Source organism: Apostichopus japonicus, chromosome 13 (assembly GCF_037975245.1).
Source record: "Apostichopus japonicus isolate 1M-3 chromosome 13, ASM3797524v1, whole genome shotgun sequence".
Classification (NCBI taxonomy): Eukaryota; Metazoa; Echinodermata; class Holothuroidea; order Aspidochirotida; family Stichopodidae; genus Apostichopus; species Apostichopus japonicus.
Genome location: NC_092573.1, coordinates 6105855 through 6125582, shown reverse-complemented (window position 1 = coordinate 6125582; position 19728 = coordinate 6105855). Strand labels below are relative to the sequence as shown.

The window sequence follows — 19728 nt, the reverse complement described above, 5'->3', positions numbered from 1 at the left end:
AATTTGAATGCTTGATATCTCGAATTGAATTTTGGATATCTCGAATTCGAATGCTTGATATCTTAAATAATGTTTCCTTTATTGATATCTTTACTCTATTTCTTGATATCCTAAAGTCAATTTGATTTATCTTATCTAAAATTCAAGTTATCGAAAATGCAATTTCTGATATCTCCAATTGAATTAAAGATATCTCAAATAATTAGAGATATCTTCAATTTAATTCGAGATATCTGAAATTAATTGCAGATATCTCGAACTAAATTGAAGATATCTCTTACAATTGAATAAATGTTAACATGGCGCTCTATCTCCGTGCGAGGAGCAACATCGATTACACCAAGCACCAGCTCCCTAATCACACGGCGGCTTCACCCGTTCAGTGGAAGAGGGTTCGCGCTGTTGCAATTGACTCATTGTTGTGGTCGAGAAAAATGGTGTTCTTTTTCTTTTCAACACCGAAAACAAAATCCAACGCGGTACTAAGATATACAAAAGTTACTGTAAGGTTCTTCAAGTATACAAAAAGTTTGAGCAAAGATTGCCAAACATTATTTAACGTGCTCTGTAAAGAGCACACTTTTTGTATTTGTTTTCTTGTTGTTAGTTTGTCTTCAGCCTCCCCATCCCTCTGTACACGTCTACTATAAACAATAGGCACCACATTGTTCGCACGAGTGCGCGCAATTAAAATGGACCATTACTCATGCAACTTACCTCCGAGTGGGGCAATGTTAAAATACAAAAGACCAAAATACCATCGAAAGTGCTTTGGTGAAAAGGTCAAGCCAACACTTGATTAATAAAATCAACAACAATATCATTAAAGACTTCTGTTTAGGAAGTCACGATAAAATTGGCGATTTGTTTTATGGCCGGGTCTTTTCGACAATTTGAATGGTGTCTTGATGGATTAATTGTTTTGACTATGTTCAGGACAAAGGGAGGCAAAAATGTAATGTCGAAATTAAGAAATATAAGAATAATATTGTACAGGGTAAGGTAATTGCGCAATATAGGTACAGAATACATCAAATCGTTTGTTTTTCGTTGTTAAATTTCTCAGGCTTTCCTGTTTGTATTTACGGAGTTTGTAACCCTGAATAGAAAACAATAGAAAGAAAATTAAAGGAAGAAAGAGCAGATATGAGTGGAAATGAAGATCTCTTCTAGTCTTCGTCCTCCTTTTGAAATATAAACGTTCATTATTGCGCAAATATTTTGTTGGATTAGTTCGATTCCCAACATTTTATAATTTTTTTGTATATTATTAATAAAAAAAAATCCAAGCAAAAGAAAACATGAACATTTTAACCTTATCGGCTTTTTCTCCACTTTGATGAAATGATATTTCATCAAATACGGGTAATCAATCAGCTAACATATTAATGTATAGTATCACATAGTATCGAAAGTCATGAACGCAAGAAAGCTGGTCATGATGAGAGTAGGCCCGGTATACACGTAAATTGAAAGATAATGTTAAACAGTTGAAGTTGAAGATTGGAAAGTTTGTATCAAGGCCGTGCAAGGCATTCTCACACGACAATTGCTACCGCATTTAAAATCTGGTTATTGGTAAGTCCTGTCACAGCCACACATGCATATCTGCGCAGAATTGATACAGTCCCTCCCTAGGGCACTAAAGTGCACAACATTTACGTGTCCCCATTTGGGGACCTCCCATAGGGGGTATAGTAACAACCAGTGCATGCACGCAAATCTAAGTAATGCAAAGCATGTCCCCATCTATATAAGAACTTTTATCTGTTTATCTGCACAAACCCAACTTACAGATTGCACTAAGATGTTGGTACCATCAAACAAGCTCATTTTTGTTTCAGTGTATGGTGGAGAGAAGACGTGGGGAAGGGAGAAGCAGGGGGGTGGAATTTCTATTGATGGCTCGGTTTGATATACACGGCCATAATGTGCCATCAATCGAGAGATATACTAGAATGGCATGTTGCTAAATCGATTATTTCATTTGATGTACATATAGATAGCCTATAGTCTCTAGAAATATCAACAATTGGTATATTTTGCACGAATCACAAAATAAAATGTAGCGACCTTGAACTTCGTTATCAAACCAGAAATAATGAGTGACTATATATCTTAAACTGCTTTGACATAACAAATTGTAATGTTCGTTACAATTGGTTTTCTATATTATTCATTTCCGCGAAATTCTGTGCCCTTTTGCTTACACTTTTTCCTTTGTGTCTGTATGCGTGTGTCTGTGTGTGTGTACTTTTACCGGTCTTATTATCTTTGTGTGCTGTTGTGTGCTGTCGATGAAGAAAATGTAAACGAAATCAATCAATGGTCGGAACTCGACGCCGTAACATGTTATCTTATTTTCCTTGATGTGGGATTTAAATATCTCATGATTAATGAAGGAAATTATCCATACTTTGACAATAATATAATCAACTTGATCATGCATAAAGCCATAAAGCAGTAACAAATGTCTTTCGTGCCGTCTATTTCAGGCCTGCAAGGTTAGCTTAACGGGGATGGGGGGAGGGGGGGGGTCAGTCCCGGTTGAGAAATCTGTCATGACCTAATCATATTTCTGAATAAAAAACCTATAACGATCAGGTAAAATGGGAGTTATTTAAAGGTAGTCCATGCAGGGAGTACGATCCTTTATGTATAGTAATAGAGGTACAGTAATAACCCAAGTAGGCCTTGTTATTGGAGTATACATCCTGTGAACTCAACTTCGTAAAAGCTAAATTTATCCTATCACAAAGAAAAAAGTTCGTAGTTGTTGAAAAGTATACAACAGAATCGGTTTCACCTTCGCCGAAAAAGAAAAAAAAAAAACCCAAATGCATAGATTTTTATTCATTTTCGATAGGGGCAATTTATCCGACTAAGTTTGCGTAGTTTTCAATTGTCACTTCAAATGAAAGTAAAATCGAAATGTTGAAAATTCTCATTTTAAGCCTTTTGGTCGTGATTTATATTCACATGAAAATGAAAGATTTTGTTTCACAATCAAATGAAATAACCTAACTTTTATGGCTTTTGCTGCCTTAAACTTATATATTTCCGGTTTTCATTATATTCATCTTTAAAATATGCCGAATGTCTGGAATATTCTTTTAAGGCTATATTGATAATGACGTAAACTAACTCTGCTGCTCAGAACCTAGATTTACATTGTTAAGTCATTATTTGGTAGAAATTCTATAACTCAACCAAGCGATGTTTTCTAAATTTCATATACATGTGACAACAGAGCACCCATAGACGGTATCCATCCAGAAGCATGCGCACGGCGAATTTGTAATTATTACATATATTGTCAATTGAGCTGGTATATAACCTACAACGGTGATGAACATTAACATTATACGCACATATAATCTTTCAGGGCGACGACGTGTGTAAGTCGATAAAGTAATGTCTCTTGTACTCCTCCGTAGATTCAAAATGCAAGCGCCTTTATTTCTCAATTGCAGTTCGTTGGAATGTCAAATGTTGCATTTGTTAGAGCAAAATTAAAAAAAAAACAAGCAAAAGGAAATGTATTTCCCAAATTACGTGGATATTCTTTATCAGAGATCGGTTGCAATGCCATTTAATGAGAATCTCTCGTTATTCCTTTGATTAAAGGTACATTTATGTTGATTATGGAGAAGAGCCATAGATAGGGTCAGAGTTCAAGTTCGCAAGACCGTTTAATGAAACAATAATATTATATTTTTCTTTTTTTGATCATAACTGGACTCCTTTTTTTCGGCTGAAGAGGTCCCCGGCTTTGGAGACCTATATATGCTAGAAAAGCTTGAAAACGGTCACATTTGAATATCTCACTGAACATTCCTCATTAACTGAGAGTAATTTGCAGAGGAAGTGCCCCCAGGAAAGAAATTTTGAAATATATTAGTAAGTTTTCAGCATGCTAAATTTGGGGGCAATTCTGTTGAGCTTTAACTCTCGGAATAAATCAGGAGCTATCGATTCTCATAATCACCTCTTCATATTTCAGAATGACCTTTATCAGTTGAACATGAACACGAAATGTTTTGCCCAACTTAATGAACATATACAGTACCTACATGTATTCTGTGTCCTAATCGATGGCGCTATTAATCAATAATAATAATAATAATAATAATAATAATAATAATAATAATAATAATAATAATAATAATAATAATAATAATAATAATATGTGTGAAGTGCAATTTCCCCGTTTGTCAACTTTCGTAGGTTGTTTTCATTTCTCAATCACATTTTGCTATATCTTAGGACGGGATGGGGACGGGTGGGGGGGGGGCATCGGGTGGTATTGTGTGCAAGGGTTCGACGAGTTTCAAGATTCAAAAAGCCATTCGTTACAATTTACGTTGCCCAATGTGTAAAAAATCACAAGTTGGAGGTTGAGAGACATGCTCTGTATAGTAGCTTCGATATAAGCCATTTCAGTTTGAATTGACTACGCATATTATTTTCTGGCTTTCGGAATACGAACACAGCTAAGTCTTGCATGCGACAGTTTAACAAAATGTTCCGGACACAGCATATTCAATACGTTATTTGTAATTGCTGTTCTGTGTATCTCTGTGTACGGGCTGTGCACACATTAACAGAGCCGTATATAGAGCCGTATATATCTCTATATACGGCTCTGCACATTAAAGTGAACGAGCGTCCTCTTTATGGAAGTTGTTGGAGAATAATCTTAGCTAACTGAATATGTTAATGAAAATATTACGTTATGATATGAGAAGACCAATCAATATTTGTTTATGTTCCAGCTCCATTGCACATCGGGTGGAATATATTTCAGTTCAGCTAACGAACTGCCCCAAGTGTTTATCTCAGTAAGTGATTAGCAAAAAAAAAAAAAAAATGGAATTGCACACAGAAGTTTTTACATAATTTGAGATAATCGAAGTTTATAATTTTCATGGCTTGAGTGTTGAAGTAAACTAATGGCGGTACAGTGGTGCAGATTTAATGTACCGTAGTACATAAGGACGAGGACTTGATCAAGTCTAAAGTATGACGTCATCTAGCCACATGTGTTTAATTCGTGTGTGTGTGTTGGCTGTTGACATTCTACATTGGAAATATGAAAAGAAAAGCAAAGAGGAAGTAAATGCCTTGAGACACTAGTGGCACTATGACGTCACAGATCTACGAACAGACAGCTCCAATACACGATTCACAGTAAATTTCAAAAATATCCAAACTGAATGGAGAAAGGTTTCTCTTCGTTTTTTGGTTGGGTGAGGGGTGGTGGGGGGGGTCGGGGTATTCATCACCGGGATCTCTATATTACAAACTTAAGATGATAGTTGAGTTTCTGTTTTCTTGAATCCTGAGCAAACTGTTTGTTGTAAATTTGTATTGGATCATGGACGGTAGTGAATGCAGACAGCGATATGCACGTATTGCTACTATGCAATGGACCTGTATGGTATAATTGCAAATATGATAGGCAATTATATACAAAATGAGAATACAAAACCACTACGGAAGGAAGTTGAATCGCAATTATATATCTCTATGGCATATATGAAACTAGGTTATTTGAAAATTACCAAGTATGATGCAAGGTTCATGTGAACGTTATATGCAAGAAATAGGAGGTAGTCGTTAAGCCAAATGTGTTGAAATGTTAAAGTGAAAGTATAAACATTTTTGAGGTATAGTTAAGAACATACACCGCATAAAAACCATATATCCGGTGTTTCTCATATAGCCATTTCAAAGCAGGTACATCATGTCACAATGTGTAACCAGAACACAGTAGATTGCTCACCAACCTTTAATAACCGGATCATGCGCAGTATATGACGTACCCATGCTCTATTTTGGGTGACTTTTTCTTAAACACTAGGCATTATTTGAAATGTATGTTTGAGTTGACCTTTAACAAAGTATTCAATTATTTAATACTAATATCCCATAGTAGTGAAGTTCCTAAGCTTCCGCGATCTTATATTATGTTGGCACGGAATAGAAGCTTCATTAAATTAGACTGGTTCATTAATTTTAACTGGGTTAAATAAGACTAGTAAGAGAGTCTCTTATCCTTCGATAAATTGCAAAATTATTTTGAGAAATAAAGTTCTGGTTAAGTTATCGACCAAACGAAAACATCTGCTATTAAGAGCGGTATTTAAGGATCTACCCCTCCTCCCCTTAAACAGGAGACCGAAATACTCTTATCTTGAGGGAATGTTTGCCTGGTCATAGTATTTATTACCTCCGTGGCTTACATATGGTACCCCACCACAATTAATTGCTCCCATTGACTTACACACTAAACTCGTCACTTTCCAAGGCCGATAGAGCATAGATAGAAGTTTTCAACTGACATGTCTTACCCAACCATATGATAGATAATGGCTTGAGCTATCATGAAAACATTCAACTTTTGCCACCATGACCTTTTAGAATTAAAGTTTATCGTAGTGCTCCCCTTCTCATCAGCCAGTTGTCGCTGTGGAATCTTCTTGTTTCATCCAAGATTTTCTAAAACACCTTAAATCACCTCCATTCCTCCAGATTTATAGACCCACCAGTCTTTTATTTCATCCTGTTTAACATTCAATCATCAAAAAGAACGTTGATGACTCAGAAAATGCCAAACAAAAATTAATATAGTAGGGCACTTTAGGGCTATTTTCCGACAATGGTTAACCTCTCAGGCGGACGTGCGCCACTCTAATTGTGGTGCGATACCTATACTCTTCGAAGTATTCATAGAGTGATGGCGGTAGTCATTAACCTTTTATGGACTCGGTCTCATTTAGAAGTTTGAATTTTGTAGTTGTGTGAACTTGTTAAATCAGGATGATTTGGAAACTTTCGTCACTTTCATTTTAACCATTCATTGAAATCACTAGATAGATTACAATGAGAAACGTGTTTGGAGGATTCCCACGCTTTCAGCCATTTCCCGCCAATGCTACGGAAATGTATGTTAATAATTAATAAGTAATACGGTGTGTGATGCAGGTTGTTGGATGCCAATGACTCTCGGCCACTGACTCCGACAATTTCCCAGTTGAGTTGTCCTATGCCGGATATAAATCGATTACGTGTGAGTTCTTGATGCAGTTGTAAGTAGGCTAAAGTACAGGGGCTGTTGTAAATGTATATCATTAAATAATCATTAAATAATACAGGCCTATACTCTCTCTATTTCATGGAATTTATCGTTGTTTTTTGTTTTCAAAATGACAGGGGAGTTAAGACCCATAAACGAAATGAATTGACCAGTAAACAAACGTGTTTGAGGAGATATAGGCCTATCAAATGTAATCTATCTTTACAAAATTGAATACCATAGCTCGCTTATTTTCCTTTCCAAAGTATATATATATATATATATATATATATATATATATATATATATATATATATATATATATATATATATATATATATATATATATATGTATATATATATATGTATATATATATATATATATATATATATATATATATATATATATATATATATATATATATATATAACTATGGATCATACCTTAGGTCGACAGTTACATTGACTTACACACTATATATATATATATATATATATATATAAACAAACGTGTTTGAGGAGATATAGGCCTATCAAATGTAATCTATCTTTACAAAATTGAATACCATAGCTCGCTTATTTTCCTTTCCAAAGTATATATATATATATATATATATATATATATATATATATATATATATATGTATATATATATATATGTGTATATATATATATATATATATATATATATATATATATATATATATATAACTATGGATCATACCTTAGGTCGACAGTTACATTGACTTACACACTATATATATATATATATATATATATATATATATATATATATATATATATATATTTAGGGAATTATACTATCACATGGTTCAGTTATTACACGAAAATAGACTATAATACCTAATAAGTATAGTATGCTTGAGAAATAATAAGAGAAAATAATTAGAAGAAACACGAGAAATGTAAGTGAATAGAATGTAAAATAAGTGTAAAACACTGCATGCATGTTTATACAGAGAATTTGCTTAGCGATTATGTTCCAACTGGAAAAAACATCATTCTGTGAATATTTTGATCACATATCTGAGAAGATGCTGAAATGATATGAAATGTTAAATTGATAAGAAATATTACTTCCGTATTACTACTAAATTATATCATTACGAAAGCAATTTTCATTTGAAAAATTAAAAATAGTGCTTTGGAGAAAAACTCCGATGAAAGTTTTTTTGGGCTAAACGTTTAGGGCTTTTAAGGCTATTAGCTATTACGTCGGAAAATATTAACATATCAATGGAATGCAATAACGAATAAAGGCAAAAACAGTTATCAATGTTGTTCATGTGAAGGACAGCAAACTAAATTACAATTACACAAGTGAAAGGAAAAGCAGCATTTTGGAATATCAACTTGTGTTTTTTTCTTTATCTACAGAATCTACGTATGTAGAAAGTCAACTTTTTACAACAACCGAATCGAAAGTTAATTTATTGATTAATCACTCATTAAAAGAATGGACTCGAAATCCGTGACGTAGTTTGAACAGAGGTGTTAAGCTATTATTGCAACTAGACGCTTGATGTCAAAAGCTTATGACATTTCCATTCGAAGTTTTTATATTTAAAGGCGGGAGATAAGAAAGAAAAACCTCTGAGAACGGTCTGATACAATGACATCTCTCTTCCTCTACAATATTCTGTTTTATTTTCTTATTTCTGTTGTGTTATTTACAGATGAAGGATCACTAGCTATTGAATATGAGCGTTTCAGATGCGCCTTAAATGTTGTCGACTCTTCTAAGAGATCGTTATGCAAGGTAAGTAACATTGTCATTTACTGGTCGATTACAATATTCATTTGGTGTGCAGGCTTTTCTGCATTATAAGTCAAATAATATTTTACAAATAATATCTATATGTTACATGTTTCATGAACTGATGTCAATGTTGTAATTATACTAAGAAGACAAAAATATCGTTTTGTATCCTTGTATGAAGGAATGCCAATTTCTTTGAGCGGAAGACTTAACTATTGGTTGGTTGGATATATACCTAATTTTGACTGTTTAAACCTACAACTTATCCAGGAAGTTGGATCACAGTAGGGGGTCTGTGATGTCATCAGGAAGTTGGGTCACAGTAGGGGGTCTGTGATGTCATCAGGAAGTTGGGTCACAGTAGGGGTCTGTGATGTTATCAGGAAGTTGGGTCACAGTAGGGGGTCTGTGATGTCATCATGAAGTTAGATCACAGTGGGGGTCTGTGATGTCATCAGGAAGTTAGATCACAGTGGGGGGTCTGTGATGTCATCAGGAAGTTGGATCACATTAGGGGCTCTGTGATGTCATCAAAGTAAATGCTCTTTAAAAGCTTTGGCTATTACAATCTTCTTGTTGATTTGACCTTGAAACTTGATCCATTTAAAATGCTTACTTAGCTTCTTCGTTCAATGTACGTCGAATTTCATCAAAATGTATCTTTTTTGTAGAAATATCACTTCCCCTCTGTTGATAAATGATTGATAAATTGTAAAGAAAAAAAGAAAGATATTTTCAGCTGAAGTTCCCTGATGACATCATCCATAATCCTGTTGCCAGATGTTTAGACAATATATCACAACACTTGAAAAATTCATATCTTCGCGTAACACGTTGCTTATAGTATGTGGTTTCGCCTAAAGAATCAGAAATATTTTCGAAACTTTTGCGAAAGAATCACCTTCACAATACAGACTTAGTCCATTTAAATGTCATTATATTACTTCTTATAATCTCTAAATGTGAAGAATGGTCAGTTTTAATTTCACAAGAGATTAAAACTCAAATTAACCTTCCAACAAATGATTTATAGCAAAAATGAAATTAATTAGTCACTGTTTTTCATCCGGTTTTAATTACTGTGTTGTTCCTTTAAACTGCCAATATCGTGCCAGCAGTAAACATCTTTTCACCATTTGTCAATTGCCTATCGTAAAAGCGACATACTACTTCAAATTCATTTAATGGCTAATCATAATGAAGTTTAAAGGGAAGTTATATAGTTGATAAAGCATTTTTCATATAATATTAATACCTAAGCATATCGTAAACATTTAAAAACCAATCACGACTCATAGGTTAACAATTGACTATAACTATGAGTGATCGCACCAATTTAAACACGCGGAAAAGATGGGGGAGAGGGGGGGGGGGCTGGGGTGACGGATGTGGGTGCTAATATGCTATTTACTTCAGTTGAGTGGTCTGAGGGGATGGATCCCCCCACAAGTACATGTGGTTGCCCCCTCTTGTTCAAAGTATTATTGAAGTTCATCAACATGTTGCACATGTTCTTAGCTGTTCATTGCTTGCCTTAAAAGAATCCTTTTCTAATTATGACGTCAGGACTAAAAACGGGAACTCAATTTTGCTAAGATATTTCGATTTATATAAACTGATATCGCAAATTCTGGACAAAAGGAGTATTCCATAGGAGTAAAGGTTTTAGTTAAATTTCATCGTATCAATATAAAAAAACGTCTGAGCTATTCTATTAATTCCTGATGTATTGTTTGAATGTTTATCTACAGTACCATCGCAAGAGTAGTCAATCAAAGTCAGCTATAACTGAAAATTGTGCAGTTGAGGAGGACCAAATTAATGCTGTCGATGTTACATGTGGCAGCATTACAAAGAAGGGTTGTACTTCGACAATCACCGTTGACAGTCAAGGTAGGTGTCAAGAAATATTCTTAACACCACGTTAATGGACGTCACTGAAAGGGCCTTCTATATTAACCATTCAACATTGATGAAGAACGGTATGAAAACTCGTTCTGACACAAGCATGTGGTCGTCAATGTGGTGGGTACACCAATCGTCCACCACTGTTTACGTTCCATGCTGAAAAAAAAAGAAATAATCTATGTATATCGCAATAGTTATTTTTTTTTTTCTGTTCAAGTTTAATGGTACCCTACATGTTCTTAATGCAATTGGCATGGCACATCACCGCCCCGTCATATCATAAATTCACAACCTCCTCCAGCTTAAAACAAATGAAAAGGTTTAAGATCGGATTTTTACCGTATTAGGCAGTGTATGGCTCAGTGGCGTAGCCAGGGTTTTGGTGTGGGGGAGGGGCAAAGTCAATTTTCTGTCCCAATTTTCATAGCGGTGGATCGCCGTCCTGGGTGGAGGGGGTACTTTTGTCTTTCGAAAATGGTGCTCTCATTTCCATTTTTAAACTACTTTCGTGTGCCAACATTTTCCTTTTTTGGTACAAAAACTTTACCAATTTTGGAGTAACAACGAAAAAATAATGTACGCGCCTGCGGTCTAAAACCATCCGGTGTTATCACATATGTAAAAAAAAATATATATGTGAATACAAATACATGGCCACTCAGAGAGACACTGCAACCCGCCCGCGTAGCACACCTAATTTTTAGGAGATCGTTCATTCTCTTTAGTAGTCCCCCCTTCCCCCATCATCGGCCCCATCCCCCAGGTTCGAATACATTTAGATTTTTTTATTGCTCCTTTTGATTTTGAACCGTCGCACATCGTGTCCCAAAAATTTCTGGTGGCACTCTGTCCCTGCCCCCCCCCCCCTCCGCTGAATACGCCACTGGTATTGCTTAAGTGTGATTTGCACGACATTGTCTTCTTAGTTTAATAACTGCCTCTTAACGTCCCCACCCTCTCTCAATTCAGTCGGGGCAGAGGAAGTGGTTGAACATCATGTGAAATAGCTTGATGTGTTATTGATATCACTGCATAACGCTTGTATTGTAAGTAAAGCTATACACAGCTACTCTGGCCTGTATACGTATTCTGTAAAATATTTATACTGCACTTGATTATCGAATACACTTCCTATATATGGAGAGCTATAGGAATAACGGAAACATCGTAAATCGACTATGTTGATTTTAGAGAGTGGCTGGATATCGAAGTAGGGGAATAAAAATAAGTTAAGTGCGTGATTGGAAGTCGAACAAACAAATATCTCCATGAACAGATAATGTTTGGAGTTTGCAGAGCTTTCGTGCCAAACTAAGGCAAGATCGCGGAAGTGTGGGCTTCAGTGAAGACGTACTAAAGAAGGGTTACACAAGGATTATTATTATTATTATTATTGTTAATCGAAGCCCGCATAGATCCTCAAAATATATCATCTCTAATTATAACTCTGTAAACTTTCTAACACGTGATTTATGGGTCAATTGAAATGAGTTTAATAGTTATATTCCTGGAAGACCCTGTATACGCTGTCCTCCGGTTTCTATCGTGACAATTTCATTGCCTGTAGTAAATCCGCCTTTGTAAAAGTTTGATAACAATTGAAAGTGAAGGCAACGTTATTGTAATATCGACGGGAAAGGATAGAGCTCACTGCAGTCTATTTAACTGATGTGTTACACTTGAATCTACGGAAGCGTAGAAAGCTCATGTCAATTGACGTTTTGACGAGATGCAACAATTCGACAGAATGACAAGAAATTTGAAAATTGGCGTTTTGTCTGCCAATATCAAATCATCAATATGATCAAATAAATGGAATTGGAATGATGCATTATCTCGTCAAAATGGCGAAAATCTTAAATTTTACGTTTAGACTACATCATACTAATTCATTAAAGTGATACAAAATTGAAAATTGACGTTTTGTCGAGAGGTACTCACTCGTCAAAATGACACTAATCTGAAAATTGACGTTTCGGCGAGATGCAGCTCAACAAAACGTCAATTTTTATCATCATGAGGAGTTGATGCATCTCCACAAAAAGGTAAATTTTCAGATTTTCGGCATTTTGACGTTTTAGAATATGTCGTCAAAATGTCAATTTTGAAAGTTGCTGAATCTCATCAAAACGTCAAGTTACATGTCCTTTCTACGGTTCCGTATTAATTTCTTATCTTCTGATATAACTGTGTTCTCAGTTATAACTAGAAAATAAGTTTTAGTTTCAGTTGGTTAACATCTAACAATGGAACCAACAGTTTACTTTTGATTTGAATACAATAGTCTGTTTGTTTTTCATGAACAGTTGCAATAGAGTAACCCTTGCAATATGAACTTGTCCACGAGTATTTCCTAGTAAATGCAAGACACGTGGAATGTCAGATAAGTGTCTTATAACTGAATTTCAGAGTACGTTTACAGATTGCTGTATAGAGAATAGGAGGGAATGAAGGATGACTGAACAATGCGCACGTGCAGCCCATGCAGTTCTGACAATTACTTACGATATTTTTCATATTCAGTTAATATTGTTTGACCATGCTTGCAGAAACTAAAAGTATTCTTTCAATTGTGTGGTACCATACAAATGACATAAGTTTCCAGTTTAACCTATACCTACCGTGACTTCTGTATAAACGTATACAGTATACTGCTGTTGAAATTATCTATACGTATACATGAGCCATCTTCTAACTTTAAAGAAATAAGAGAGACAGATAGAGAGAGAGGTGGAGAGAGGCGAAGGAAAGGATGTCACAGCATTGTGCCAGGAACTAGTGGTTCTTTCAAGAAGTCTAAAGACTCGTTTCAAGGAGCCTTGACCCGTAACGGGTCCACGGTGCCGGTGGGTTAGTTGAGAAGGGAAGCTCAGTATAGATTTAGGAAGTTCTTTCCTAAGTTCTTTCCTAGTAAAAGAATCGCCCTCTTCCTAAACTAAAATAGTCTCGTTTGGTATTCCATTAGACTAAAAACAGAAGAGCAACACTCTAACACATTAGATCGATATGGTGTAATGCATCAATCACATGAGGTATAAGCTAAATCTGATCTACAACCTACTCGTACCCAACAAGGTCGATATGGTGTAATGCTTCATTCACATGAGGTAAGCTAAACCTGATCTACAACCTACCGTACCCAACAAGGTCGATATGGTGTAATGCTTCATTCACATGAGGTAAGCTAAACCTGATCTACAACCTACCGTACCCAACAAGGTCGATATGGTGTAATGCTTCATTCACATGAGGTAAGCTAAACCTGATCTACAACCTACCGTACCCAACAAGGTCGATATAGTGTAATGCTTCATTCACATGAGGTAAGCTAAACCTGATCTACAACCTACCGTACCCAACAAGGTCGATATGGTGTGATGCTTCATTCACATGAGGTAAGCTAAACCTGATCTACAACCTACCGTACCCAACAAGGTCGATATGGTGTGATGCTTCATTCACATGAGGTAAGCTAAACCTGATCTACAACCTACCGTACCCAACAAGGTCGATATGGTGTGATGCTTCATTCACATGAGGTAAGCTAAACCTGATCTACAACCTACCGTACCCAACAAGGTCGATATGGTGTGATGCTTCATTCACATGAGGTAAGCTAAACCTGATCTACAACCTACCGTACCCAACAAGGTCGATATGGTGTGATGCTTCATTCACATGAGGTAAGCTAAACCTGATCTACAACCTACCGTACCCAACAAGGTCGATATGGTGTGATGCTTCATTCACATGAGGTAAGCTAAACCTGATCTACAACCTACCGTACCCAACAAGGTCGATATGGTGTGATGCTTCATTCACATGAGGTAAGCTAAACCTGATCTACAACCTACCGTACCCAACAAGGTCGATATGGTGTGATGCTTCATTCACATGAGGTAAGCTAAACCTGATCTACAACCTACCGTACCCAACAAGGCCAATATGGTGTGATGCTTCATTCGCGTGAGGCAATCTAAACCTGATCTACAACCTACCGTACCCAACAAGGTCGATATGGTGTGATGCTTCATTCACATGAGGTAAGCTAAACCTGATCTACAACCTACCGTACCCAACAAGGTCGATATGGTGTGATGCTTCATTCACATGAGGTAAGCTAAACCTGATCTACAACCTACCGTACCCAACAAGGCCAATATGGTGTAATGCTTCATTCACATGAGGTAAGCTAAACCTGATCTACAACCTACCGTACCCAACAAGGCCAATATGGTGTAATGCTCCAATCACATGAGGTAAGCTAAACCTGATCTACAACCTACCTACCGTACCCAACAAGGTCGATATGGTGTAATGCTTTATTCACATGAGGCAAGCTAAACCTGATCTACAACCTACCGTACCCAACAAGGCCAATATGGTGTAATGCATCAATCACATGAGGTATAAGCTAAACCTGATCTACAACCTACTCGTACCGAACAAGGTCGATATGGTGTAATGCTTTATTCACATCAGGCAAGCTAAACCTGATCTACAACCTACTCGTACCCAAGAAGGTCGATATGGTGTAATGTTTCATTCACACGAGGCAAGCTAAATCTGATCTGCAATCTTCTCGTACCCAAGAAGGTCGATATGGTGGGATGCTTCAATCACAGCTAAACCTGATTTACAACATATGGCATTTGATTAGATATACACAGAGACCTAGCGTCAAATATCGAATGTGATCTGACGATCCCCGCATGCTTTTTCTCTTCTGCTATTGTGTTGTTCAGTGGGTTATTATTGCGTATATACGTTATGATAATTTTAGCTCGCTAAGCTATAAAATACTACACTAAACCTATATAAAGATCAGTTTATCTTAATGGTTATTTCGTCACCCTTGCATAGAGATGACGTTACATACTTACACTTTCACAACACATCGACCCATTAACTGAGTTATAGATACTTCAATTAGGGACGATTGCGTATTATAAGTCAATGGGACATCAAGTATTCGAATTGATAGAGATATTAATGCAGTCAACGTATTGAAACACAATTGAGTAACCTTTTCGAATCAAACGATGTGTAGGCTATGCTTTATATGTGTTCCATCTCAGTAAGTTGTGCATGTTCCATGGAAGTCGGTTTTGAACACAAGGGGAAAGAACTGGAATATCTAATTCATCGTAACTTGAACTATGAAGCCTGTATAGGCTCTGAACCACAGTTGACAGCTATCGTGGCTCTGTATGTAAGTTCTATGTATCGTTGTTTTATTCTGAGAGTAGATTCTTCACAGGAAAGACATATCATTCCATGCACGCTTACGTGTTTATCGTAACTGAAATCTTGATAATAATGAAACAGGAAACAAGGAGTGTGTAGTCATTCTTTTCTGTTGGTGAAATGGAGATGATTAGATATAATTTCTCAAATAAAGTAAAGGTATTTTTTAACTCTCTCTCTCCAATTGGTACTCTAGCTGGTAAAATTCCACTGGCTCTAATGTCAGAATATCATGCATGCTCTATAGCCCGTTGGGAAGTTTTAAACGAAGTATTTCATCTATTATTGTATTACGAATTGAATAAAACCTCAGTGGGTAATAATAACCGTAATGGGTTAATAACTCCTTTTCTGATATGAAAATCAGGTAAAGGCTAATAAACATGGTACAAAATTGTTCTACATTTATAGTACGTCTTATTGATAGGCAAATAGTGTTGCAATTGGGAGGTATATTTCTCAGGACCTATCTTCTTTCTTCCTCAAATGGCGACATATCTGTCCTTATTTGGGACATGTATTCTTATGTCTTTGAATTGTTGTTGTTGTGGTTTTTTTCGTTTGGACTGTCCTATTCTCTCTATTAAGCTGTGATGTACACTTTATTTACACCAATGTTTCATGGCCACAGTTCCATGCTTAACTTAATGATACATGTATATTTAAAGAAATGAAAATCTATATATACGGCTTTCTTGAATAAAAACCAAGTGCTGAAGGATCAAGTTCGAACTAAGAGCATGAAAAAAATAATACACTATTAATAACAACCAAAGCAGAAGCATGATATAAAAGTATTATAACATTCACATGTATAAATCAACTTATTATACTAATTATTCTGATTGTGTTGACGAAATTTGGATGAGAGAGGTGGGAGGTGGGATGTGTATAGGTGTAGGTATTTTGGATAATTTAAATTTCATTTAGATCACTTTCATAAAATGATGTCATTCATCTCTTTATTTTTCGTCTTATTCAGATTACCGAGGTCAAGGAAGCAACTCTCTGACTATTTCGAACAATACCAACATTGAATGCAGGGTGTCCTGCTCGGGTAGCTCCTGCTTTGTACGTGCGCATATTAAAGTAGTCCAGGCTGTAACTGAAGCAGCGAAGTTGAACGGATCTGCGGGCATTACCGTAACAGTCTCAGCTACTCTAAAATCATCTACTCTGACGGCGAGTTCAAATGATCCTACTGGCTACAAATATCAGAACGGTGAGCTGGGAGACAAAGACATTCACGATATTACTTCTACGTCATCAAAAATGGCAAATACCACAAATACGTATGACGTAGCTGATGCGAGCTCTAACCTAGTAACCATCAATGTTACATTGCTCTGTATTTTTGGTTTCTTCATTGTTCTTTGCTCGTTTCTGGCTGGCAATGCTAGATACATTATGTCTAAGTGTCGCATTATCACACGAGAACAACCCGTTTATGAGAACCGACCGAGCAGCCAACCGATCGACGAAATGGAGCTGCAAGTAGTGGCACATCCTCGGAATGGCATTGGTCAGGCAACTCGATCATGTAAGACGTCACGAAATGTTATTGTCAACTTCGATAGACAAAGGTCACATTCATACTATGATAGAAGCATATTAATTAACAGCTCAAGGTCACCCCACGAACAACTTCTTTCTACAGCTCAACTACCACAGCAAAGAAAGTTGTCGGTATCAGATGGTGGATTGTATCATAACACAAGTCATCCTTTGTCCACATCAGCGTTAGGAGGTGACATATATACCAATGAGACGACATACTCAGTTTATCGGGATCCTCTCTGTGGTAGATCATACGATCCTGGTGTTGGACAACCTTACGACAGACTATCAACTCGCTTCGATACCGACATCAATGTTTACTCACGAAGACATAGATTAGACTCTGAATTTACGTACGGACGTGATCGATTCCTTTCCAATGTGATGAAATCGAAACCGTACGATTCCTTAGGAAACCAACGACGAAACGATTCGAGGTTGTCGGTTCATAGGGAAACCATCTTCCCAAGTGCAACGCAGTGGCGATCTCTACGCAGAAAGAGTCGTCAAATGAACTCCATCCATCGCCGTACGAGAAGCCGCAGGTTACCTAGCGATGCAACCCAGCGATTTACGCACTGCATGTCGTTGTTGTCTTTAGGTGCATGTGAGGACGTTTTTAGTAACGAACATATCTACGAGAGCATATCTCTTGACGACATTCGACCAGTCGTAGATGGAGAAAGCGAGGTTGTCTGTCGCTACAGTTCCTGTGCGAAGCGTGTCACCAACGAAGAACAGTTCCCAATGTTGTCAAGACGTACAAAGGCCCCAGAGGGAAGCGCCATTGAGCACATCGCTGAGATAGAAACTTCTAGAACAGATGAGGGAAGCAGGTCAAAATACCCACCACCACTTTACATTCCATTAGCCCAGGAATCACATTATCAGAGACGATGCTCTTTGCCAAGTCCTACAGAAATGGTCATAGGCCAGCGTGAAATGGAAGAACTTGCTTCCCATACTGATGACAACAGAGTGTCACTCATATTGTCCAGTCATTTTAGATCAGAAGGCCATATTCCAATGGCATTGAAGTTCTTTGATATTTGTTAATATGCCGAGCACACGCGTGAAGTGACTTTCAAAATGCCAGATTTTTCAAGCTATGAATACAGACTTCCGACCAGAAAACAACAAAAACAACTTGAATGTACATAATTTGCCGATTAAGATATAATCGTCACCATTGCCAGCCAATTACTGTAAGAAATAACAGGTTATAGACCTTCATCCTCAGAGATCATATCAAGAAACACAAATTGCGCTGTATGTACCAAATACATACGACGACTATGGCAAGCCATATGGAACAAATACCGCATAATATATCCTCGTATTAATACGAATATAGTGAAATTAATTGGAATATATAAGCGTATTAAATCAGACAATAACTGGCATGTCTTATAGCTTTCACAAACGAGTTTCAAGAGTTAACACATTGTAGCCTCGCCAGATCAATAAATGAGAGATTACAAAGTTAGTCTCAATTGACGTACACCCAGGCCAAACGTACCGTACTTGATCTAGACAAAAGCATAATTTTAATACGTGCATATATTCGAATTATGCCTCATATGTATTCGAATTAAAAAATGTTTATATTCGAATTAATACGTGGATATATTTAAGCCTTATGATTGGCCAGTAATATGTATACGCGTATACATTCGAATTAATACGCGGATATATTATGCGGTGTCTGTCCCACATGGCATGCCATAGACGACACATATATACATGCCTGCTGTTGTCACTATCTTGCACCGATGACGATGTCACAGACGACGACCGTTACAAATGACGAAAGAATTCCTGAGGCGTAGATCTGTTTGTTAATGTCTGTATTATTGTAATAATTTTTTTCTTCAAATTTATTGTAATAAATGCTCAGTTTATATATATATATATATATATATATATATATATATATATATATATATATATATATATATATATATATATGTATGTATGTATATATAGATATAAATATATATATATATATATATATATATATATATATATATATATATATATATATATATATATATTTATATATATATATATATATATATATATCAACTGAGTATTTATTAACCATCTTGATCAATATTTTCAGAATCATTTCAGAATCATTTGCGTTACTATATGTAAA

The 19728-nt window shown here is 36.2% G+C and overlaps 1 protein-coding gene across 1 annotated transcript; it reads left to right on the top strand.

The window, feature by feature from the left end:
• The first annotated feature begins 8584 nt into the window (after positions 1-8584).
• On the top strand, positions 8585-19463 carry LOC139978413 (uncharacterized). The gene is made up of 3 exons (XM_071988626.1): positions 8585-8858; positions 10610-10751; positions 16996-19463. The coding sequence occupies exons 1-3, from the start codon at positions 8712-8714 to the stop codon at positions 18624-18626; spliced, it is 1920 nt and encodes a 639-aa protein (XP_071844727.1). The 5' UTR covers positions 8585-8711; the 3' UTR covers positions 18627-19463.
• Positions 19464-19728: the final 265 nt, after the last annotated feature.

Coding starts and splice junctions, on each gene's coding strand:
- LOC139978413 (XM_071988626.1), top strand. CDS start 8,712: ATGACATCTCTCTTCCTCTACAATATTCTGTTTTATTTTCTTATTTCT. Junction 8,859..10,609: donor CTAAGAGATCGTTATGCAAG/GTAAGTAACATT, acceptor GTTTATCTACAG/TACCATCGCAAGAGTAGTCA. Junction 10,752..16,995: donor AATCACCGTTGACAGTCAAG/GTAGGTGTCAAG, acceptor CGTCTTATTCAG/ATTACCGAGGTCAAGGAAGC.